The 19,743-nt window shown below is 39.3% G+C and overlaps 1 protein-coding gene across 11 annotated transcripts in view; it reads right to left on the bottom strand.

Moving 5' to 3' along the window:
• Window positions 1-19,743, bottom strand: part of KLF12 (Kruppel like factor 12) — a 444,745-nt gene that overhangs the window by 285,717 nt on the left and 139,285 nt on the right. For all 11 annotated transcript variants that reach the window (XM_045478946.1, XM_045478937.1, XM_045478928.1 and 8 more), the window contains one exon: window positions 18,523-18,586. In XM_045478946.1, coding sequence (XP_045334902.1) covers window positions 18,523-18,555 — 33 coding nt within the window. In that variant the 5' untranslated portion in view covers window positions 18,556-18,586. The remainder of the gene's footprint in view (window positions 1-18,522; window positions 18,587-19,743) is intronic.

A 19,743-nucleotide genomic window follows, 5' to 3' on the forward strand; every position in this document is an offset into this window, starting at 1 on the left:
AAAAAAGAAAGAAAGTTTACGGACAGGACTGTTTAGAAAAGCTCTTTCACAGCATACCCATACGGTGTTAAGCTTATCCCCCCTAAAGCAGCAAGGATGAAAACTGTTTCAGAGAGTATCAATATATTTTAGAAAAATAAATAAATTCCACAGGTACGAACTTAGAAGCATGCCTATCACTTCAAGCCGGGTAAATGATCGTTTCAAGGAAACAGTGGCTCAAGGTAGAAAATGGAGCTTTACACATTCTATTGCCTTTCACACCCATTCACCAATAGCCCTCAAGTCTTCCAATGAAACAGAACTTCGCTCTATCTCCATCTCAGGTGTGACCACTCCAAGCCAAACTACCACCATCTCATGCTGCCCTACAATAGCCTCACTGACTCGTTTTTTGCAACTTTCGAATTCATTTCCCATACAGAAGCCCATGTTATTTTTTCACAACCCTTGACCATGTGAATTTCCTGCTTGCAATCTTTCAAAGAATCTGCGGGCATTTAAAGTGAAATTGAATCACGTCCTTATAATGCTAAAAGTAACTAAGTGGTTGGAGTATGTATATTAAATTCCAACAAAAGAGGCATTCGGGCAAAATGGGTTATAAAAAAAAAAAGAAAGATCACTACGTAATGAGACATAGGGTCAGTTTTCTAGGAATATTACAATTCTAAATGAGTATTCACACCTACTTAACATAGTTCAAAATACATAAAGCCAAAATAAACAGAAATAACAAGAAACTGACAGAGCCATGATTTTAATTAGAGATTTCAACTGAATCTTTCACTCATGGATAGATTAGCCAAGCAAAAATCAGTAAGGTCAGAGAGATTTTGAGCAAAATAATTAAAAAGCTTTATTTACTGGACAAACATAAAATGATGTACCCAACAATAAGAAAACATACATTCTTTTCAAACACATACAAAGCATTTACAAAAAACTGTTCTTGAATGAGGCCATATAGCAAGACCATACAGAATTATGATCAAGTAAACAACATGCTATAAATACAACACAATGAAATAACACTAAAAAATAACTATGTAACTAGTAACTAAAAATAACTATGAGTACATTTAGAAATTCAAACTTCTAAATAATTCATGATTCTAGAAGAAATTAGAATGGAATACAGAAAATAAATAGGACCAAATGATATAATGAAATTATACACTGAAATGTCTCAAGTATAAAAATGTTGAAAATTAATTAGCTCAGCAACTAAATCTGTAAGACAAGAATGTGAGAATAAACACAAAGAAATTTTAAGAAAAATAAAAACAAATAAAAAATTAACAAACTGTAGAACAAAAACACAATAGAAAGAAACAACAAAATAAAAAGGAGCTCTTTCAAAAGCTGATAAATTCCTGGCAAGACTTATCAAAGGAAATAAAAAAAGAAGAAAGTAAAAATAATCATTGTGAAATAAATAAAATGAAAAGGGAGATAAAAGTACAGAAACAAGATTAAAAATATAATAGGGAGTGCCTGGGTGGTTCAGTAGATTGAGCATCCGATCTCAGCTCAGGTCATGATCTTGCAGTTTGTGAGTTCAAGCCCCAAACGGGGCTTGTTGCTGTCAACACAGGGCCCCCTGTGGATTCTCTGTTCCCCACCCCCTGCCCCTACCCTGTTCATGCTCTCTCGAAAATAAATAAAACTTTAGTATTATTAGTAATATATATATGGGGCGCCTGGGTGGCTCAGTTGGTTAAGCATCTGACTTCGGCTCAGGTTATAATCTCACGGTTCTTGAGTTCAAGCCCTGCATCCGGCTCTGTGCTGACAGCTCAGAGCCTGGAGCCTACTTTGGATTCTACGACTTCCTTTCTCTCTGCCCCTCCCCTGCTCATACTCTCAAAATAAGTAAACATTAAAAAAAAATTTATGTGTGTGTATAATTAATGGACAACTGTGAACATCCTTGTTAGGGGCTTAGTTGTGTCCCCCCAAAATTCTCACGGTGAAGTCACAGTACCTCACAATGTGACTGTATTTGGAGACAGAACCTTTAAAGAGGTAATTAATGTAAAATGAGGTAAAATGGGTGAGTCCTAAGGCAACACGACTGATGTCCTTAGGAGACATTAGGACACAGAGGTATATAAAGGAAAGATCCAATGAATAGTCCAGGGAGAAGGCAGCCAAGTATGAGTCAAGAAAAAAGGCCTCAGGAGAAATCAACTCCATCACACCTTATATGGGACTTCTAGCCCCCAGAGAAGAAAACACATTTCTGTTAAGGCCACTCAGTCTGTGCTATTTTGTTATGGCAGCTGTGGAAATCTAACAGGATCTTTACACCAATAAATTGGAGAAAAGAGAACTTTCATGTACTGTCAGTGGGACTTTGAGTTGGTACTGCCACCATGGAAAACAGTATGGAGGTTCCTCAAAAAATTAAAAATAGAAATACAATATGATGCATTAATTCCACTACTGAGTATGTACCCAATGAAAATGAAAACATTAATTCGGAAAGATGTATGCTAACCCCTGTGTTTACTGCAGCATTATTTACAATAGCCAAGACATGCAAGCAACCTAAGTGTCCATTGATAGATGAATGGATACGATGTGGTATACGTACACAATGGAAAATTGTGCTGCCATAAAAAGGAGAAGATCCTGCCATTTGAGACAACATGAATGGACCTAGAGGGTACTACACTAAGTGAAATAATTCAGGCTGAGAAAGACCCTATGACTTCACTCACATGCGGGGATAAGAAGAATAAACAAAAAGCAGAATTAGACCTATAAATGTAGAGAACAAACTGATGGCTGCCAGAAGCAGGGAGGTGACAGGATGGGCAAAATGGGTGAAGGGGAAAGGGAGATACTGGCTTCCAGTTATGGAATAAGTCACAGGAATAAAAGACACAGCACAAGGAATACAGTCCATGATACTGCAACAGTAATATACACGGCCTGCACTTGTCGTGAGCATAACAATAACGTACTGAGTTATTGAATCACTGTGTTGTACACCTCAACCTAATGTCACTTTGTGTGTCAACTACACTTTTTCTATAAAAAAAAAAAAAGTAACAAAATAAACATCAAAAAGGTGGAAAGAATAGAAATTCCTACTGCTAGAGAAGGGATAAAGTATGGTACATATTTTTTCTTTTCTTTTTTTTTTTTTTTTTTTGAAGTAAAAAGAATCACTTTACTCAAATTTGAAGCTTTCATGATTTTTTCTTAAAATCTGGTGAAACTAATAAAACCTAGTGTTTTGGGTGTACATGTAAGAATATATATATATGTGTATATATATGTATATATATACATATATGTATATACATATATATATATTCTTACCACATATATATGTAATATACAGCATATACACATTTTTGTAGGGATTTATAAATCCTGGAGGAAGAAGAAATTAAAATTTTCTCAAGGTATAAAGCGAAATTATTTTGGACCCTTGGAAAACTGTGTAACAAGGCTGCTGCCGAAGTCTCCATCACAGTTATTATTTCTCCTCAATCCAGGAATACCGAAGGTAGACCCAGGAAAGGAGGGAAGAAAGGCACCAGCTAGTCTTCCTTTTCCCTTCCTTGGTGGGCAATCAGCCATCTCTACTTGCTACACTTTTTACAGTTGCCTTCCAAACCCAGAATGTGGGCCTATCAAAATACATGTAAAGCCCCTGGTATAGGCATGACCTAGAAATGTGCAAAACTCTTCAACTGACAATGCTTCTGTATCATTCATATTAGAAATAGAGCCAGGGATGAAGATAATTCCCAGATTTTTGCCTTTTAGCTTCTTACAAGCCAGGTTTGGAAGGTGTGGTTGACTAAGGAAAAGACTGATGTCTTCGGTTTGCAAGCTTAAGATAAAATTCTTTTCAGCTGTGGAAATCAGTAATCTCACCAGTATGCATGCATGACTATCGAAACCAAAAATTTTGCATAGCATAAGCAAATCACAAAAGAACATAAATAGTACGTCACTACTTACACGCTGTTCCAAAACAAACAAAAGTAAACACTATATAGCTCATCGACATATACTTAATAATTGATAAAAAGCAAAGAAATTATAGTACAAAATTCAGGATCATGTTCATGTCTAAGACTAAAACAAGTCTTTTTTTTTAATTTTTTTTTCAACGTTTATTTATTTTTGGGACAGAGAGAGACAGAGCATGAACGGGGGAGGGGCAGAGAGAGAGGGAGACACAGAATCGGAAACAGGCTCCAGGCTCTGAGCCATCAGCCCAGAGCCTGACGCGGGGCTCGAACTCACAGACCGCGAGATCGTGACCTGGCTGAAGTCGGACGCTTAACTGACTGCGCCACCCAGGCGCCCCTAAAACGAGTCTTTAAACAGGGAACATTCTATTCCTCAAGTTGGGTTTCTCTTTGTTACAAGTCTTATAAAATATATCGATTACGTACATTCTTTTATATCTATCAAATACCTAATAACTTCAAGAAAGTATCTACCCTTACTTTTTCAACTAGAAAAAATTCTAAGTGATTAAATAAGAATTTTCAAAATCACTGATTATGAAAAAAGTTGACACAGTTGGCTAGAATTTGCTTTATTAAGACTATATAGTCATCCTATAACACAAGCAATGGTTTTAACACAAGAATTGAAACTTACTGAAAGCATAAGAAGTAGAGGGTAGAAGAGAAATCCTCAGAACACTCAACTAACCAAACCAAAAGAAAAAAAGGTGCATTATCCAACAAATGGGCTATGTTGCTAGCTGCCTCAAGACAAAAGTATTGAGCTATCACAAATGCAGAGATTAATAATCATAAATATATTTAGTACAGAGGAGTAATATTTTTGTATTTTTATATTTAACCATGGCCTAAGCAGTGAATTCAGAATATCTCTACCATAACATCAGTGTGATTATGAAAATCCTTCTCTTGCCATTTTCCAGTCTGTAAACCAGACCTTTTCCTCGGCCACCACTGACTAGAGACATGTTTCAGGTTTCGTGTGACCCATTTCTCAATTTTTCAGGATCCCCTCTGTCTTTCTCTTCCATCACACATGATCACAACTCTAACACTTTCTTCAAAGAAGGAAAAAGGTATCAGAGAAATCCATTCTCATGTTCCCTCTCACATTCTTGCTTCGGTTCTCATGCACACTCCACCCATCCGTTTATTTAGACGTTCACTAAAAAGATATGTACCTGGTACCTTTGGCTTTAAATTCAGAAACGGGCAAAAGTACTTGCTTCAACTGGATTTTTGAACCTGTGAATTGCAAATAACCATGTTCCCTTTCTGCCTTTCTTTCTCCCAAACCTCCCAGTCCATAATGGGCTAGGTAACCTTGAGCAAGTAACTTCATTTTTACTGATCTTTTTCCTTCTATGCGTTATCCAGTTGAATGAGATAATTCTTATAGTACTGTCCAACTCCAAATTTCTACATTTCCAAGATATATGTTTGAGATTTTCAGCATTACTTAAGAAGAAAAGCTAAAAGGAAGCTGCTGTTGATGCCAACAATATTATCACCTCCTTGAAGTACAGCCATGCCACCCTGGACTACTTAACAAGACAGAGATGACAGAAGAATGACAATGAGCTAGCCCACTGGTCCCACCTCCCACCTGGTCTTGCTCTCACCCGGCCAACATTATTTCAATGTGGAAAGAGCAACTGCTGGGGCTCTAGCTGTACCTCGATTCGACAGTTAAAGGAAAAGTACGGTTGAGATTCAATTTCTCACTCATAAAGCATTAGAGACTTTTCCACTATAATTAAATTCCTGCGTTACAACCACATGCATGGTTTCCGGCAGAACGAAAAACAAACAGCTTTTGTATAATTGATTAGAACCGGGGAAAAGGAGTTTGTCTCCCTCTTAGCCGCAACAGAAATCTCATAGCCTTTTCTGCCTCTTTGCCTCCCCTGGATTATGTGCGCCCAACTGGCCAGCAGTGGGCTGCACAAGTGCCAAAGTGCATGCCAGCTCCACCTGCAAATATCTGACTGATATCCCAATTTTCTTCAAACTCCGTGCGGAGAGAGGAGAGGTAAGGTGGGGCTGTGGTAATTATCCAGTTAGACAAGTGAGCATTTAAGATGCATTCAAGTCCTGGTGTGAAACCAGAACTTAGAAATGTAAATCTATCATTTAATTGCCTAAAAGAGAGAAAAAAAAAAAAAAAAGTGTTGCTTCCCTTCCTGTACCTGCAATCAGTCTCTTTTCTTCCCAAGCAGACAGCTTCACAAGGACCATCTCTACAATCATCTCCCTACTGGGGCCGTTCACTTTAAGCGGCACTTTTAGAAATGATGTACAAATAAATGTTACAATACAGAGTTTCGACTGATGCAGCCTTCCTACTAACTGCTGCGCAACCTTCCGTAAGTCCCTCAGCATTTCAGAGACAGATAAACGCTGTCACAGTCACCAATAACAAATCTGGCCAGCAGCCACACTCCCACCTCTTTCTACCACTTTCTCCATCTTAGGATGAGGGTATGATGGAGAAGAGAAGAATTTCCAAGCACAAATATGATACATTCTACAGGTAACATTTTCTGTCCTTCCTATCTATAGTTTGGCAACATTAATCCCCAGAAGTGGTCGCCACTGGAAAAAACAGAGGCTACAATGGAAATAACCAGATAAAATATCTTCATTCATAGGATCCTGATGTTTAAGAAATAGGAATTACATTTGCAATTCAGTGTAAAAGTAATCGAATGATTAAATTAAAATTTTTAAGTTAAAACTCAGAAAAATCTAGCAAGCGTCTACCCATAAACTAGAATCAATCTCTCCCTCCTTCCCTCTCTCTCCCTCTCTCTCTCTCTCTCTCACTCACACACACACACACACACACACACACACACACACACACGGCATACATGTGTAAATATAAACTGGTCTATCCCCACAAGTAACTGAACTTTTTTCATCAATCTAATCTTTCTTATTCTCTGTTTAGAATTCTACTTCTGAATTCGCTCAAAGTCGCAAAATAGAGTCAGAGCCTTTCTGGGGTTATAGTTGAAGTTCTAGGAATTTAAGGCAGGTCGTTTTCAAAAGCTTTTCTTTTTCTCTCTGAATCCAATCAGAGGCTAGTTCTCTACTTTCACTCACTTCATCAACTGCTCCTTTATTGTACAGGATTTGCTAGTCCTGTGCTGGGGCTCAACACAGACCTCCAGGAAATCTCACCAGGATATGAGAGGTGACAGGTGGGATGGAAACCACTTGCCAGGCCAGCTCTGTGGCGGAGAAGCTGCCTGGGGCACCACCAGCTTGCCTGTACTTCGGAAATGGCAGGCTGCAGCCCTTTGCCCTCCAACAACCCACACTGTATCTCCCTCCTGTATTATTAGTGCCTCCTGGTCTGAATTAACGCCCGCCTCCTTATTAACCATCCCCAGACATGGTGACCGCCAGCTACTGCCCCCCCCCCCCCCCACCTAGCCTCTAACCTACCGCTGTACCTGGTATTTTTCATTCATACACGGAATACCAACTTTTCATATCACTCACACTCGCAATCTTGCTCCAACCTTCGGTACCTGGATAAGCCCTCAATGTCAAGAAAACTCACATGTTTCTACCAGGCAGACAGATAAATCAGCCCCCCGCCCCTTTTTTCTTGTGCTATGTTTAACTTTCCTGCGCTCTCCACTGCAGCTCCCTGCAGCCTCAGGGCCCTGGCCTGAGCCCAATCAGTCTATCGCATTATAGACGGACGGTCAAAATCTAGCAGAGTCTCAGCCACTAGCGACACTAACAACTGTGTCAAGGGCCACACAAGGCCACAATTGATCCTGCACTCTTTCACCAGATGAGCGAATCTGGAGAACAGTGAGCCCAGGCAGGTGGTTTTCCAGAGCAGATGAGCCTTCTCTGTGTGGGCCTTCATCTCCATGACAAGGCTGCATCCCAGGGACAGGGCTTCAGGTCCTCAGACAGAACCAGCAGGATCACAACGAGTGCAGAACTCAAAAGGTGTATGATCTATGATCTCCAGGTGGAGGGCAGGTGAGGAAGGAGACCAGCATGTGAGAAGGAAGAGAAGCAATGGGAGACAGCGGATCTGAATGGCCACAACTTAGCTGGGCTTGACGGGCACTTCCCAGCACTGCCTTCCCCCCACGATGCCCCAGCCCCTGGGTTATCAGGACGGCCTGCTGAGACACAGAAGGGAGAAGTGCAGCGGCAGTCACATCCAGTTCACAGGCAGAAGGTCAATACCGAGCTCCAGATGCAGGCACAACTCACACACACGGTCGCTGGTGCGCTGCCGCACCTTGAGGGTCCAGGGCAAGTCTGCCCATATTGCCGCAGCTCCCGCAAGATCTCTCCATCAGCTCATCTGATTACCAGGCCATGATGTGTGTAACTCGGGGTGGAGTGCCAGCTTCTCCTCCAGTCTGCAGCATCCCCAAGGTTGGAAGCATGTCCACAGTGAAGAATCTACGTGGGGTCTGCTCATCCTCCAGTGTGCCCTCACTCTCCTGCTCATCCTTCCTTCCTGCCCTGCAGACTCCAGGTCTATCACCAAATATACAGAAGCAACAGCAACCATATATATCATGCTTAACTAGTTGCTACAACTGGATGAGGTCAAATCCAGATGCTAAATCCCATATTCTGTACCATTCCCATGGCCCCATTTCCCTGATCGAACCATGACTGATACCGAATTTGGTACCAGAACTAATTCAGGAAAACAAAGCATGCTGAACGTTAACAATCAATGGACTTCCAAATTGGAATCTCTGTGAGTTCTACTTCCATTAGGCTGTAAGGTATCCTGACAGACTAAATTATGTATAAGACAAAGAACTGCACTCATTGTAGAGTCAATAATTATTCATGATTTTATTAAACAAAAGTCCCTTTAGAGAAGAGTGAGAAATTAATTCTTAGCTAACATCAGCTTAGGGGAGGGAAAAGAGGTTACTTTTTTTTTTTTTAATGTACATATGTTGATAATATAAAATTAACCACATAGATATTACACTTCCATAAATGCTTTTAATAATCAATTGCTATGTTGCTTTAATACTATAACGTTCTCATTAAATCAACACCGCTTAACTAAAATGGTCATGTTTAAAAGATGCTCATATCATTTTTATGATCACTATTGAAATTTTCTGGTAAAATATATCATATAATGACTTTGATAATGTACTCTAAATAGGATGACATAAAGCTGAGCAGAACAATGACTATAATCGAGTGTCCAGAGAATGAAAATGTGTGAGCAAGAAGTGAAAGCATGAAAGCAGATGAGGCAAGAGAGACACAGAGGAGAAGGAAAGAGAAAATTATTTGGACACAAAAATGAACTTCAACAGATTCCAGCCGAAATATTTAATGACATCACTGAATATCACATTTACCATGAACTGCAACAGGAAATTGTACAGGGCACTTCTATGCTCAGCCAAAGAAAAGAAAATATACTTCGTATTTACTGTGAATTTTTTTAAAATATAAGATTGTAACTTTTTCTTGGTTGCGTCTATTTCCTCCAGTCAACGTGACACCGTCATTCAAGGCCAAACGTCGCTTCATATGCGAACCCATCCATGGCCCACATCAACTCTGTTTCATGAGATATATTATAGCATTAATCACATCAAATTGTAGTAACTTACTCTGCCTGTCCCTGAGATGACGAAGACTTGAGGTCAGAGTCTAAATTTAATTTGAATGTGCAGCCCCGTGTCTAGCAAATAATAAATGCTAAATATAGGTCTGCTGGATTAATCACACTGCAGGATAGGTGTGATGATTAATTTTGTTCAACCTGACTGGGCCACAGGGTGCCCACGTTAAACATGATTTCTAGTGTGTCTGTAAGGGTGTTTCTGGATGAGATCAGCATTTGAATCGGTGAACTTAGTAAGTAGCCTGCCCTCCCCAATGTGGGTGGGTATCACCCAATCGGTTGAGGACCCAGAGAGACCAAAAAGTGAAGGAAGAGACGAGCCAGTCCTTGCACACTTAAGCAAGGACATCAGCCTTCAGTCTTTGGACCTGGATTTTTATACCGTTGGCTCCCCTGCTTCTCAGGTCCTTGGACTCAGACTGGAATTGTACACTGGGTTTCCAGGGTCTCCAGCTTATGGATGGCAGATCATGGGACTTCTCCGTCTCCATAATCACATGAGTCAATTCCTTACAGTAAGTCATATATATCATCCAGGATATATATACCTCCTGTTGGTTCTGTTTCTCTGGAGAACCCTGATTAATAGGAGAGGAGGTGTTGGCATTCCATGCATGAACCAACCACCACAGCATATCCAATGTCTTCAGGAATTTTATTTCCTCCAAGAAAAAGCCCAATGTATCTATTCCTTATCAACAGAGAGGAATAATTTGGAAGTCCTCAGTCAAACCCCAAAACCAGAAGCTGACAATATTAAGTAGGACACCCAGTACCCCCCAGGTGTGCTGCTACATCCCAACAGATCTTCAGTCAAAGGAAAAAATATATACAAATACTGGCTTGAGTAGCAAATTTTCCGTAATACAATTAACATGGCTTAAAATAATAAAAATAGCCATTTTAATGGGCACTTAGTAATTGCCAAGCAATATGCAAACACATTTAACCTTCTCATTTAACCCTCACAAGAATTTTCTCCTTTAGCCTTCACAACCAGTTTGCAGAGAAGGCATGACCATCATCATTTCCACATCACAGACAGGACAATCAAGAATAGAAGCCAGGTGAATCCCTGACACAGCCACAGTGAAAAACCAGGAGGCTTGAGGGCACAGCCAAGCTCTTAAACTCTACGGCATCTAACTATTACTTACTGATGGGGCGCCTGGGTGGCTCAGTCATTTAAGCGGCCAGCTTCGGCTCAGGTCATGATCTCATGGTTCCTGGGTTCGAACCCCGCATTGGGCTCTGTGCTGACAGCTTGGAGCCTGGAGCCTGCTTCGGATTCTGTGTCTCCCTCTCTCTCTGCCCCTCTCCCACTCATTGTGTGTGTCTCTCTCTCTCAAAAATAAATAAACATTAAAAAATAAAAATAAACGATTACTTACTAGAAACGGCAATGTTAAGGATTTTTTATACCCTTCCTTTAACACTCACTGAAAAATTTTAAAGCAAACTTAGAAAAAATGAAAAAAGAAACTCCACCTTCTGTGAGAGCAAAAACAGTCAGAAACCCAGACTGACAAATAAAGCACAGCTATCAAAGACTGTGAAATCTGGGAGGCTCCTGGGAGCTGACAGACACCTCCTCAGACCTCGAGCAAAACAGAGAATTTCCTAAAGGTAAAAATCACAGTTATGAACGGCCTATCCAGTGAAAGTAGAGACAGTCGTACTAAAAGAGCAAATATACAGACACAGCATTATTTTTTTTCCACCAAGTCCAGCTCGGTCATGAAGTGAGTCCACTTGAAATGGAAAGGCAATCAGGAGCCTTTATCTCAAGAGTCCTTTACTGTATGATGGAAACAGGGATGACTCTGGAAATGACAGCTTTATTTAAAGAGTATATGAAATAACAAAGTCAAGTCAAAGATCTGGACTCCTCTGGCTCATACCCAAACTATTGGTGACCTTGCCCATGACACTACCTGCAACAGTAGCAAATACTGGCCCCATTCAAAGATGGGTAATGACCACAGGCCACAAGGGAACTGTGCATAAAAGCAGCAAATGTCAAAAGCAAAAGAGAAATATAAGTAAAAAGCCAGTGAAGGACAAACATCAACAGGAGGAATTACCCAAGGAAACAGATGAAGAATTTGGACAAATAACACTTCATGAAATTAAAAAAAAAAAATGTTCAAGAAGAAGTACAAGGGTTAGAATGATAAAATACAACTAAAACAGAGAAAATCAGCTGATAGCTATAAAATGCTAAGAGATGAGAGATGATACTATAGAGATGCTGTTTAAAAAGCCACCTCGGGAACTAAACATTAATGAAGAATTTGAACGCATAAGAAGAAAGGATCCTGGGAAAACACAGTAAGTGAAATCAAAAAGTTAAAGATGAAGAGGTGCCTAGGAGGCTCAGTCAATTGAACATCTCACTCTTGATTTTGGCTCAGGTCATGGTCTCGGGGATCGCACCCCACATCAGGCTCTGCACTGACTGTGCGGAGTCTGCTCGGGGTTCTCTCTCTCCCTCTCTCTTTCTGCCCCTCCCTGCCTCTCTCTCTCTCTCTCTCTCAAAATAAATAAATAAACTATAATATCTATCTATATATATATACACACACACACATATATATATTTTTTAATACAAAGTTAAAGATGAAAACTACAGATATGAAAAACCAAGGAGAAACATTTTACGTATTTTCAGGATTACTAAAGAGGAGAACAAAACAAAAAGAAAATATATTTTAAATATAATTTAAAAATCTGAAGATATAAAAAGAGACTGTTTCTCAGAGTTTAATGGCAGGATCCAGGAAAAACCGACAAAGAATCATAAAAGCTAAAATCGATGAAGTTACTGAAATTTCCAGCAAACTAAAAATAGTCCATAAACGTCTGAACAAAACCAAAACAAGAACAAGATGTCAGTTTGCTCCAGTCTTCACGGTGACACCAAATGCCAGATAGAAATGTTTCCATATTTCTGAGAAAAATAAGAATTAAGACTAAATAGCTTTGATAATTATGGTTCATAATCCCTAATAATAAAGAAAAAAATGGTAATAACCTTAATCTTAAAAGGGTGGTCAAACAAGAGGAGAGAAAAAGGGTGTAGAAAGTAATGTCATCAATTCTCCCATTTTTTTCCTAGCAAAAAGTCAAACAATGCTGTTTAAAGTTAAATTCAGTCATTTAAAAAAAAAAAAAAAACCCAGAACTGAAAGGGGTTTTATCCCCTTAACTTTTTTGTTAATTGAAGCATAGCTGATATACATATTAGCTTCAGGTGTACAACATATTGATCAGATAATTCCATTCTATTCATTACTCAGTGCTCACCGTGATAAGCATAGTTAACACCTGTCGCTATATAACGTTATTACAATATTATTGTCTATATTCCCTGTACTGTACTTTTCATCTCCATGACTTACTTATAACTGGAAGTTTGTACCTCTTAATCCCCGTCATCTATTTCACTCATCCCCCCCTCAACCACCTTTCCTCCAGCAAGCACCAGTTTGTTCTCTGTATTTAAGAGTCTAGAGGTGCTTGGGTGGCTCAGCTGATTAAGCTTCTGACTCTTGATTTCGGCTCAGGTCATGATCCCAGGGCATGGAGTCAAGTCCTGTATGAGCACGGAACCTTCTTAAGATTCTCTCTCCCTCTGCCCCTAATCCTTCCCCTACTTGTGCAAGCGTGTGTGTGCTCTCTCAATAAAATTTTTTTTTAAAAAGTTCGTCAAGTGATAGCATCACATTGGTGAAAGGACACTATTTTGAAATTAATAAGTTCCTTCGGTTTAGGTTCAGTTTCTATGGTGCAGTCACTCTGGAAAATAGTGTGGAAGTTCCTCAAAAAAATTAAAAATAGTTCTACGCTATGACCCAGCAATAGCACTGCTAGGAATTTACCCAAGGGATACAGGAGTGCTGACGCATAGGGGCACTTGTACCCCAATGTTTATAGTAGCCAAATTTCAACAATAGCCAAAACAAAGTAGCCACTTTCAACAATAGCCAAATTGTGGAAAGAGCCTAAATGTCCATCAATTGACAAATGGATAAAGAAGATGTGGTTTATATATACAATGGAATACTACTTGGCAATGAGAAAGAATGAAATCTGGCCATTTATAGCAACGTGGATGGAACTGTAGAGTGTTATGCTAAGTGAAATGAATCAGGCAGAGAAAGACAAATATCATGTTTTCACTCTTATGTGAATCTTGAGAAACTTAATAGAGGACCAGGGGGGAGCGGAAGGGGAAAAAAAAAAAAAAAGAGAGGGAAGGAGGCAAACCATAAGAGATTCCTGAATACTGAGAACAAACTGAGGGTTGATGGGGGGTGGGGGGAGACGGGAAAGTGGGTGATGGCCATCAAGGGCATTTATTGGGATGAGCACTGGGTGTTGTATGGAAACCAATTTGACAATAAATTATATATATGTATATACATATATACACATATATATGTGTATATATATATATACACACACAATAAATAAAATAAATTCAGTTTCTATTTCTTCTACTGTATTGGAAGCAGACTGAAAAAATAACTCATTAGAAAGACCAAGAATAAATACCATACTTTGTGAAACCATCTCTTGTATTTACTTTTACTTGTATATATGCACACAGAGAAGTAAATAATGTTCGCCATATGTTAAAAGGTATGAGGCAAGGAGGTGATGGGGCTCTGCCTGCTTTAATGTTTTAAAAATGAGCAATGCATCATCTTTTCAAATCATAAAGCCATTATTCTACTTCAATAATTGCATGATATTTCTCCCATCCTTGTATATCATTTTGTTCTCATTTCCCAGATAAGAGAAATTAAACATGCAAAGGTGAAAGGATTTGATGAAACAGTGACCCAATTCAGGATGATATTTTAATAAATATGTGATATACCTAATAGTTTTGATCATTATCAAATCTACTGATTTGGCTCAATAAGAGGAAGAACTTGTAATACAATTATATATGTCTGGAAATAGATTAACTGCTTCATACAGTAGGAAATTCCAAAGTGTGCTCAATGTGAGGTTGAAGTAACCAACCAACTCTTCTAGAAGGTGATCACACACCAGTCACACGTTAAGAGTTAGTGAGCTTTGAGGGCACTTCAGTTCTGAAAATGTTTGCCTTTGTGGTGTGATGTCATACAACAAAGCTGTGAACCTCTGTCTTCTGCTACAGAAATTATAGTATCAGTATCACACTCACATTTACAACTCTATCCTTTAAATCATTTTCACGAATATGTCATACTTAGGTACCCCCCATAACAACTTTTGACATAGGACACGTGTTCTCAGTTCCAGTATGCAGTTGAGAAAATTAAAATTCAGAAAGACGTCACTGGTCCATGATCATACACACAGATCACTGCAGAGCCAAGACTTGTTTTTCTTTGTTTTGTTTGTTTATTTTATTCCACGTTTATTGCCCAGGCAGCCACTCTACATACACTCAGAGGAGCCCAGTGCTGACCACATGTTTACATTTACATTACCTGGAGCTTTCTGAGCAACTATGCCTACTTAGTTCAACAGGGAATAAAGACTAGGTTGCTGCTATCTCTTCTATCCTTGTGAGGAAAGAGCCTCGGAACGTCACAGAAAAGAAATTTAAAACAACCATGCTACATACGCCCATCACTATGTTATAAACTTTTTTTTTTTTTTTGTAGGAAATTAAAGCTTTCTCAGAAAAGCTTGCTATTGTCCTCACAGTTTCCAAATATAAGAAGTAAAAGTCATCCACTACAAATGCTGGATGGTTTAAGCAGCTGTTCATCAGAGGTAGGCACAGAGCAAAAGTTTTACTGTGAACTCTGATGAGCTGGGCTAACGTATATGCATGCGTGTTTTGGACACCTGCTCTACACCAGCAGCTGAGAAGCACTTGGTAAACATATTGAAGCGGCTGGAAAACAAATGGAGCAGTGCCAGGTTTGTGGAGATGGGTCCACCAACAAGCCACCTCATTCACAAGGACAGCAACTGCTGAAATACATTCAAGAGCACATATACCATATTTTATGCCAAAATACTGGTGAGCAGGAAATAATGGAGGATGAGATCTTTCCTGAATTTATTTGAAGTTTAATAATGACAGATGGTAAGGGGACAAAATCAAGTGCAATGAAACTGAATAAAAGAACTTAAAAACTGAGTAAAGGAAAAAACTTCACGCAAATATATCTATTTTCTAAGGAAAGAGAAGATCTTCATCTGTTCCTGGAAATAAAACTCTCGGTGTGGCCACAAAAGGAATTCTGCAAATGCTATTTAGGCCATTTAAATATTAGAACCTAGGCAGAAAGGCACAATATGATATTCTGTGGCTCTTGGCAAGATTTTATCACCACTGGCAAACCAGAAATGTACTATATAGTTTTAAGAGCCACATTCAAATCTCTTTTCAATTATTAGACAGTGGCGATGTTTCTTCCACTGCTGACATTTTAAAACTTCCTCTTAATAGTGACCTTGTCAATACACCTAAAGTATATAAAAATTTTCAAACTCTGCAATTTTCTCCCAGAATCAGACTTTGTTAAAACTAACAGCATCCGATTTAAGCAGGCTTAAAAAGAAGCACCAATATATTCTCCGTTTTAAGGCATCTATAACTGAAAATACAGATCAAAAATATGAAAAACAGTAATAAGAAAAAAATAATCCTTGGGGCACCTGGGTGGCTTAGTAGGCAAGTGTCTGTGTGGCTCTTGATTTCAGCTCAGGTCATGATCTCACGGTTTTGTGAGTTTGAGCCCCACATGGGCTCTGCCCTGACAGCTCAGAGGCTGCTTGAGATTCTCCCTCTTTCTCTGCCCCTCCCTCGCTTGCATTCTGTCTCTCTCAAAATAAATAAATAAACTTAAAAAAAAAAAAGAATTCTTTGTGACAAACACATTAAGTGAAATACTCATTGCTCCCTCCCCTATACAGACTTTTGAATAAGACTTTTATAAGCTAAGAGGCACAATCATTTAGAATGAATCACATAAGTTATAGTCAATCAAGATGATATTTTCAGAGTTTATCCTCAGGGTAAGTAGCAACACAATGATTCTCTTTGCCATCATCTTTAGTTGTCATAAAATTAGTTACAGAACAATGACACTGTCAAAATGTATAAACTCACAAAGTTAATACTGATCCATTCAAACATAAAAATTTAATAACCATCAAATGAAAACATAAAGTGATAGGATATCAACATCATATAAAAGGGATAAATACATCTGGCATGATAATGAGTGAAGAAGGTTTCCATGTTTACATAGGGATGAGACAGGACAATTTAAATTTACTACCTCTGCCCCACTGGTCTTAAGGAACACATAATATTAACTTTACAAATGGAATTATCAATGGTGTGCTGGTGTTAGTTGATGCCCAGCTCAAGAGTACCAATTGTTAGGGGCGCCTGGGTGGCTCAGTTGGTCAGGCAGCTGACTTCAGCTCAGGGCATGATCTCACGGTCTGTGAGTTTGAGCCCTGTGTCGGGCTCTGTGCTGACAGCTCAGAGCCTGGAGCCTGCTTTGGATTCTGTGTCTCCCTCTCTCTCTGCTCCTCCCCTGCTTGTGCCCTATCTCTCTCTGTCTCTCAAAAATAAATAAATGTTAAGAAAACATTTTTTAAAAAAAGAGTACCAATTGTTAAATTTTAAGGATCCTTGCAGGCTGGTTATTAAATCACTGAAACCAGCCACAATGGGAATTGACAAGCACTACAGATTGGACCTCCACACCCCACCACCCAGAGCCCCTTTAACAGAACCTCACTGATCCACACAGAAATAAATACACAGTACGATTAATTCTCACAAAGTAAATTCTCCCATGTAGGCAATACTAGGGTCAAGAAAAAGAACATCACCATAAAACCAGAAGTCTCCCTTGTATCATCCGTGAATCAATACTCCCTCTAGGTGTCTGCAAATCTTCCAGATACAAATACTAGAAAGGAGCAATTTTAGCAACGACGAGGGAAGAAGGGAACATTAAACGAAACATAGAACCTGGAAAATCATTTGGAAGCAACTGTGAGGGTAGGCTGGCAGAAAAAGACATGGCATGATGTACACAGGCTTGACAAGAGCAGGAGCCGTGGAGAAAGGAAAATATGAACCTGCAGGTGATGTGCAGCTATCCAAGGGTTATGAGACACATGTCTGTGTACCAAGCCTGTTCAGTATAAAAACCTTACGAAATGGAGATCGTTGAACATACTGTACTTTTCTTTGTATCACCTATGATTTTTATATTACAACTAGCATGAAGTCTGAGAAAAGCTCAAATAAATGCCACACAAAAAGTGATGGCCAGCAGTTGATTACTGTTGAAAATCACAAGATTTTTTCTTTTCCCTCTAGTTTAGTGTGGCACCTGTCTGTAAGGAACCAAAGTGAGAAGACTTTCCTAATCATCCCCCTCCTCTGAGCAAAGCTGACGGGCTGGCAAGAGGACAACATCTGACAGCAATCAATACTATGCCACATGGTGCTGGTATCAGGATTACGCTCGTAGGAACCAACGTATGTGACAGAGACTCTGGCTTCTTTGGTTTTTCTCTGTCCCAGTGAGGAGTTGTATTCAGTGGTCCTCCGTTTCTTAATATTCATCGACAAGCTGACTCTCTCATTCCAGCTTAAGTCCTAGAAACTGATGACAGCCACACTTGCACAAAAGAGGGTTGCCTCCTTACAAAGCTCTTAATATTTAAGGGTTTAAAAATTAAAAATTACACTTTACAGACAGATGTACGGATCAGAGTAGTGACCTCTGTCTCCTACACAGACGCAGAAGTGCTCTAATGAGAATCACTGCCCCAAAGTAATGTGCAACAGCAGATGTTCACCAGAGTTAGAAAATGTGACCAACCAACCTTTATTGTTTTCCTCTTCATATGGGTATTCATTCATCCATTTGTCTCCAGAGTCACATTGATCCTGCAAGAAGAGAACAGAAACAAATCATGAGAGTCAGTTCCACATGTTGAGGACATCCTTCCACTGGGGGTGAAACACTTATTCCACAATTCTTTACACTCTTGATTAGTGAATGACATCATGAAACCATAAGTGAAGAATATTTTTGTCTTTAGTCGTCTTCTGCTTGCTCTTTACCAGCCACGTAAAGGGCAAAGTGGAGAGACGAGGGGATAGGAGCGGGACCTCCAACTATGACAGCTCCTGGGCACAAGATAATGAAGATCTGGATAAAGATAAGAAAGGAAGGGAAGAAAAAGAAAGGGAGGTAACAGAGACAGAAAGGTGAGGAGAAAATGGCAGGAATTGGTTTAAAAGCAAATTTAATATATGAAAGAAGTCACAAATACTCCCCACTGGAGTACTTTGCTCCCTTATTCTTAGCAATCAAGAGATTTCTAAAGTAATGCTGTTTTCCAGAGGAAATGATCTTTTTTTTTTTTCCTCTTTACAGGTGGTATAAATATGCAGCATAATTAATATGAATACTTTCTGGTGCCTTCATGTTGGTTAATACCCAAGTAACTTTTTAAAAACTGATCTGATACATGCTGCTTCTTAAAAGCTCCCATACCCCCAGGATCATGTGGATCTCACCTAATACAATTCAGTATTGCTGGATTAGAAGGTTCTGATTACAATAAACCGTTTGCGCCACTTGGATGTATCTTGAAAGTCCTATTTATTTTCACTCAGCATTATGTAACGTGCTTCAGAATTTCCATTTCATGAGGCAAATTTTCACTGGCATTCCGTTAAGCCAGCTTAGTAGGCATAGTTGATTTTTTTTTCTTCATTGGGAATTATACTCAAGAGGGGCCACGCCTTCCTGTTCTTACCTGCACCCATTCTGTGCCGGTGTGTAATCAGTGTAGCCCTGGGCCAAGCTTCCTTTGCATGTAATTCCGTACATTTGAACAGAAAAGGGGTTCACTCACTCATAGGGCCTTAAATGAAATGTGGCACAACTCACAATTTCTATGGGCTTGGTCTGTAAGGGGACTGGCCTTTAATTTTATTCCAGTTTTAAATCAATCAATCAATTTGTCTCCCCCCATCCGCTCTCTTCCTCCCCACTTCTGTGTGTGTGCTTATATTTATATTTATATTTATATAAA

This window comes from Leopardus geoffroyi, chromosome A1 (assembly GCF_018350155.1).
Source record: "Leopardus geoffroyi isolate Oge1 chromosome A1, O.geoffroyi_Oge1_pat1.0, whole genome shotgun sequence".
Lineage (NCBI taxonomy): Eukaryota > Metazoa > Chordata > Mammalia > Carnivora > Felidae > Leopardus > Leopardus geoffroyi.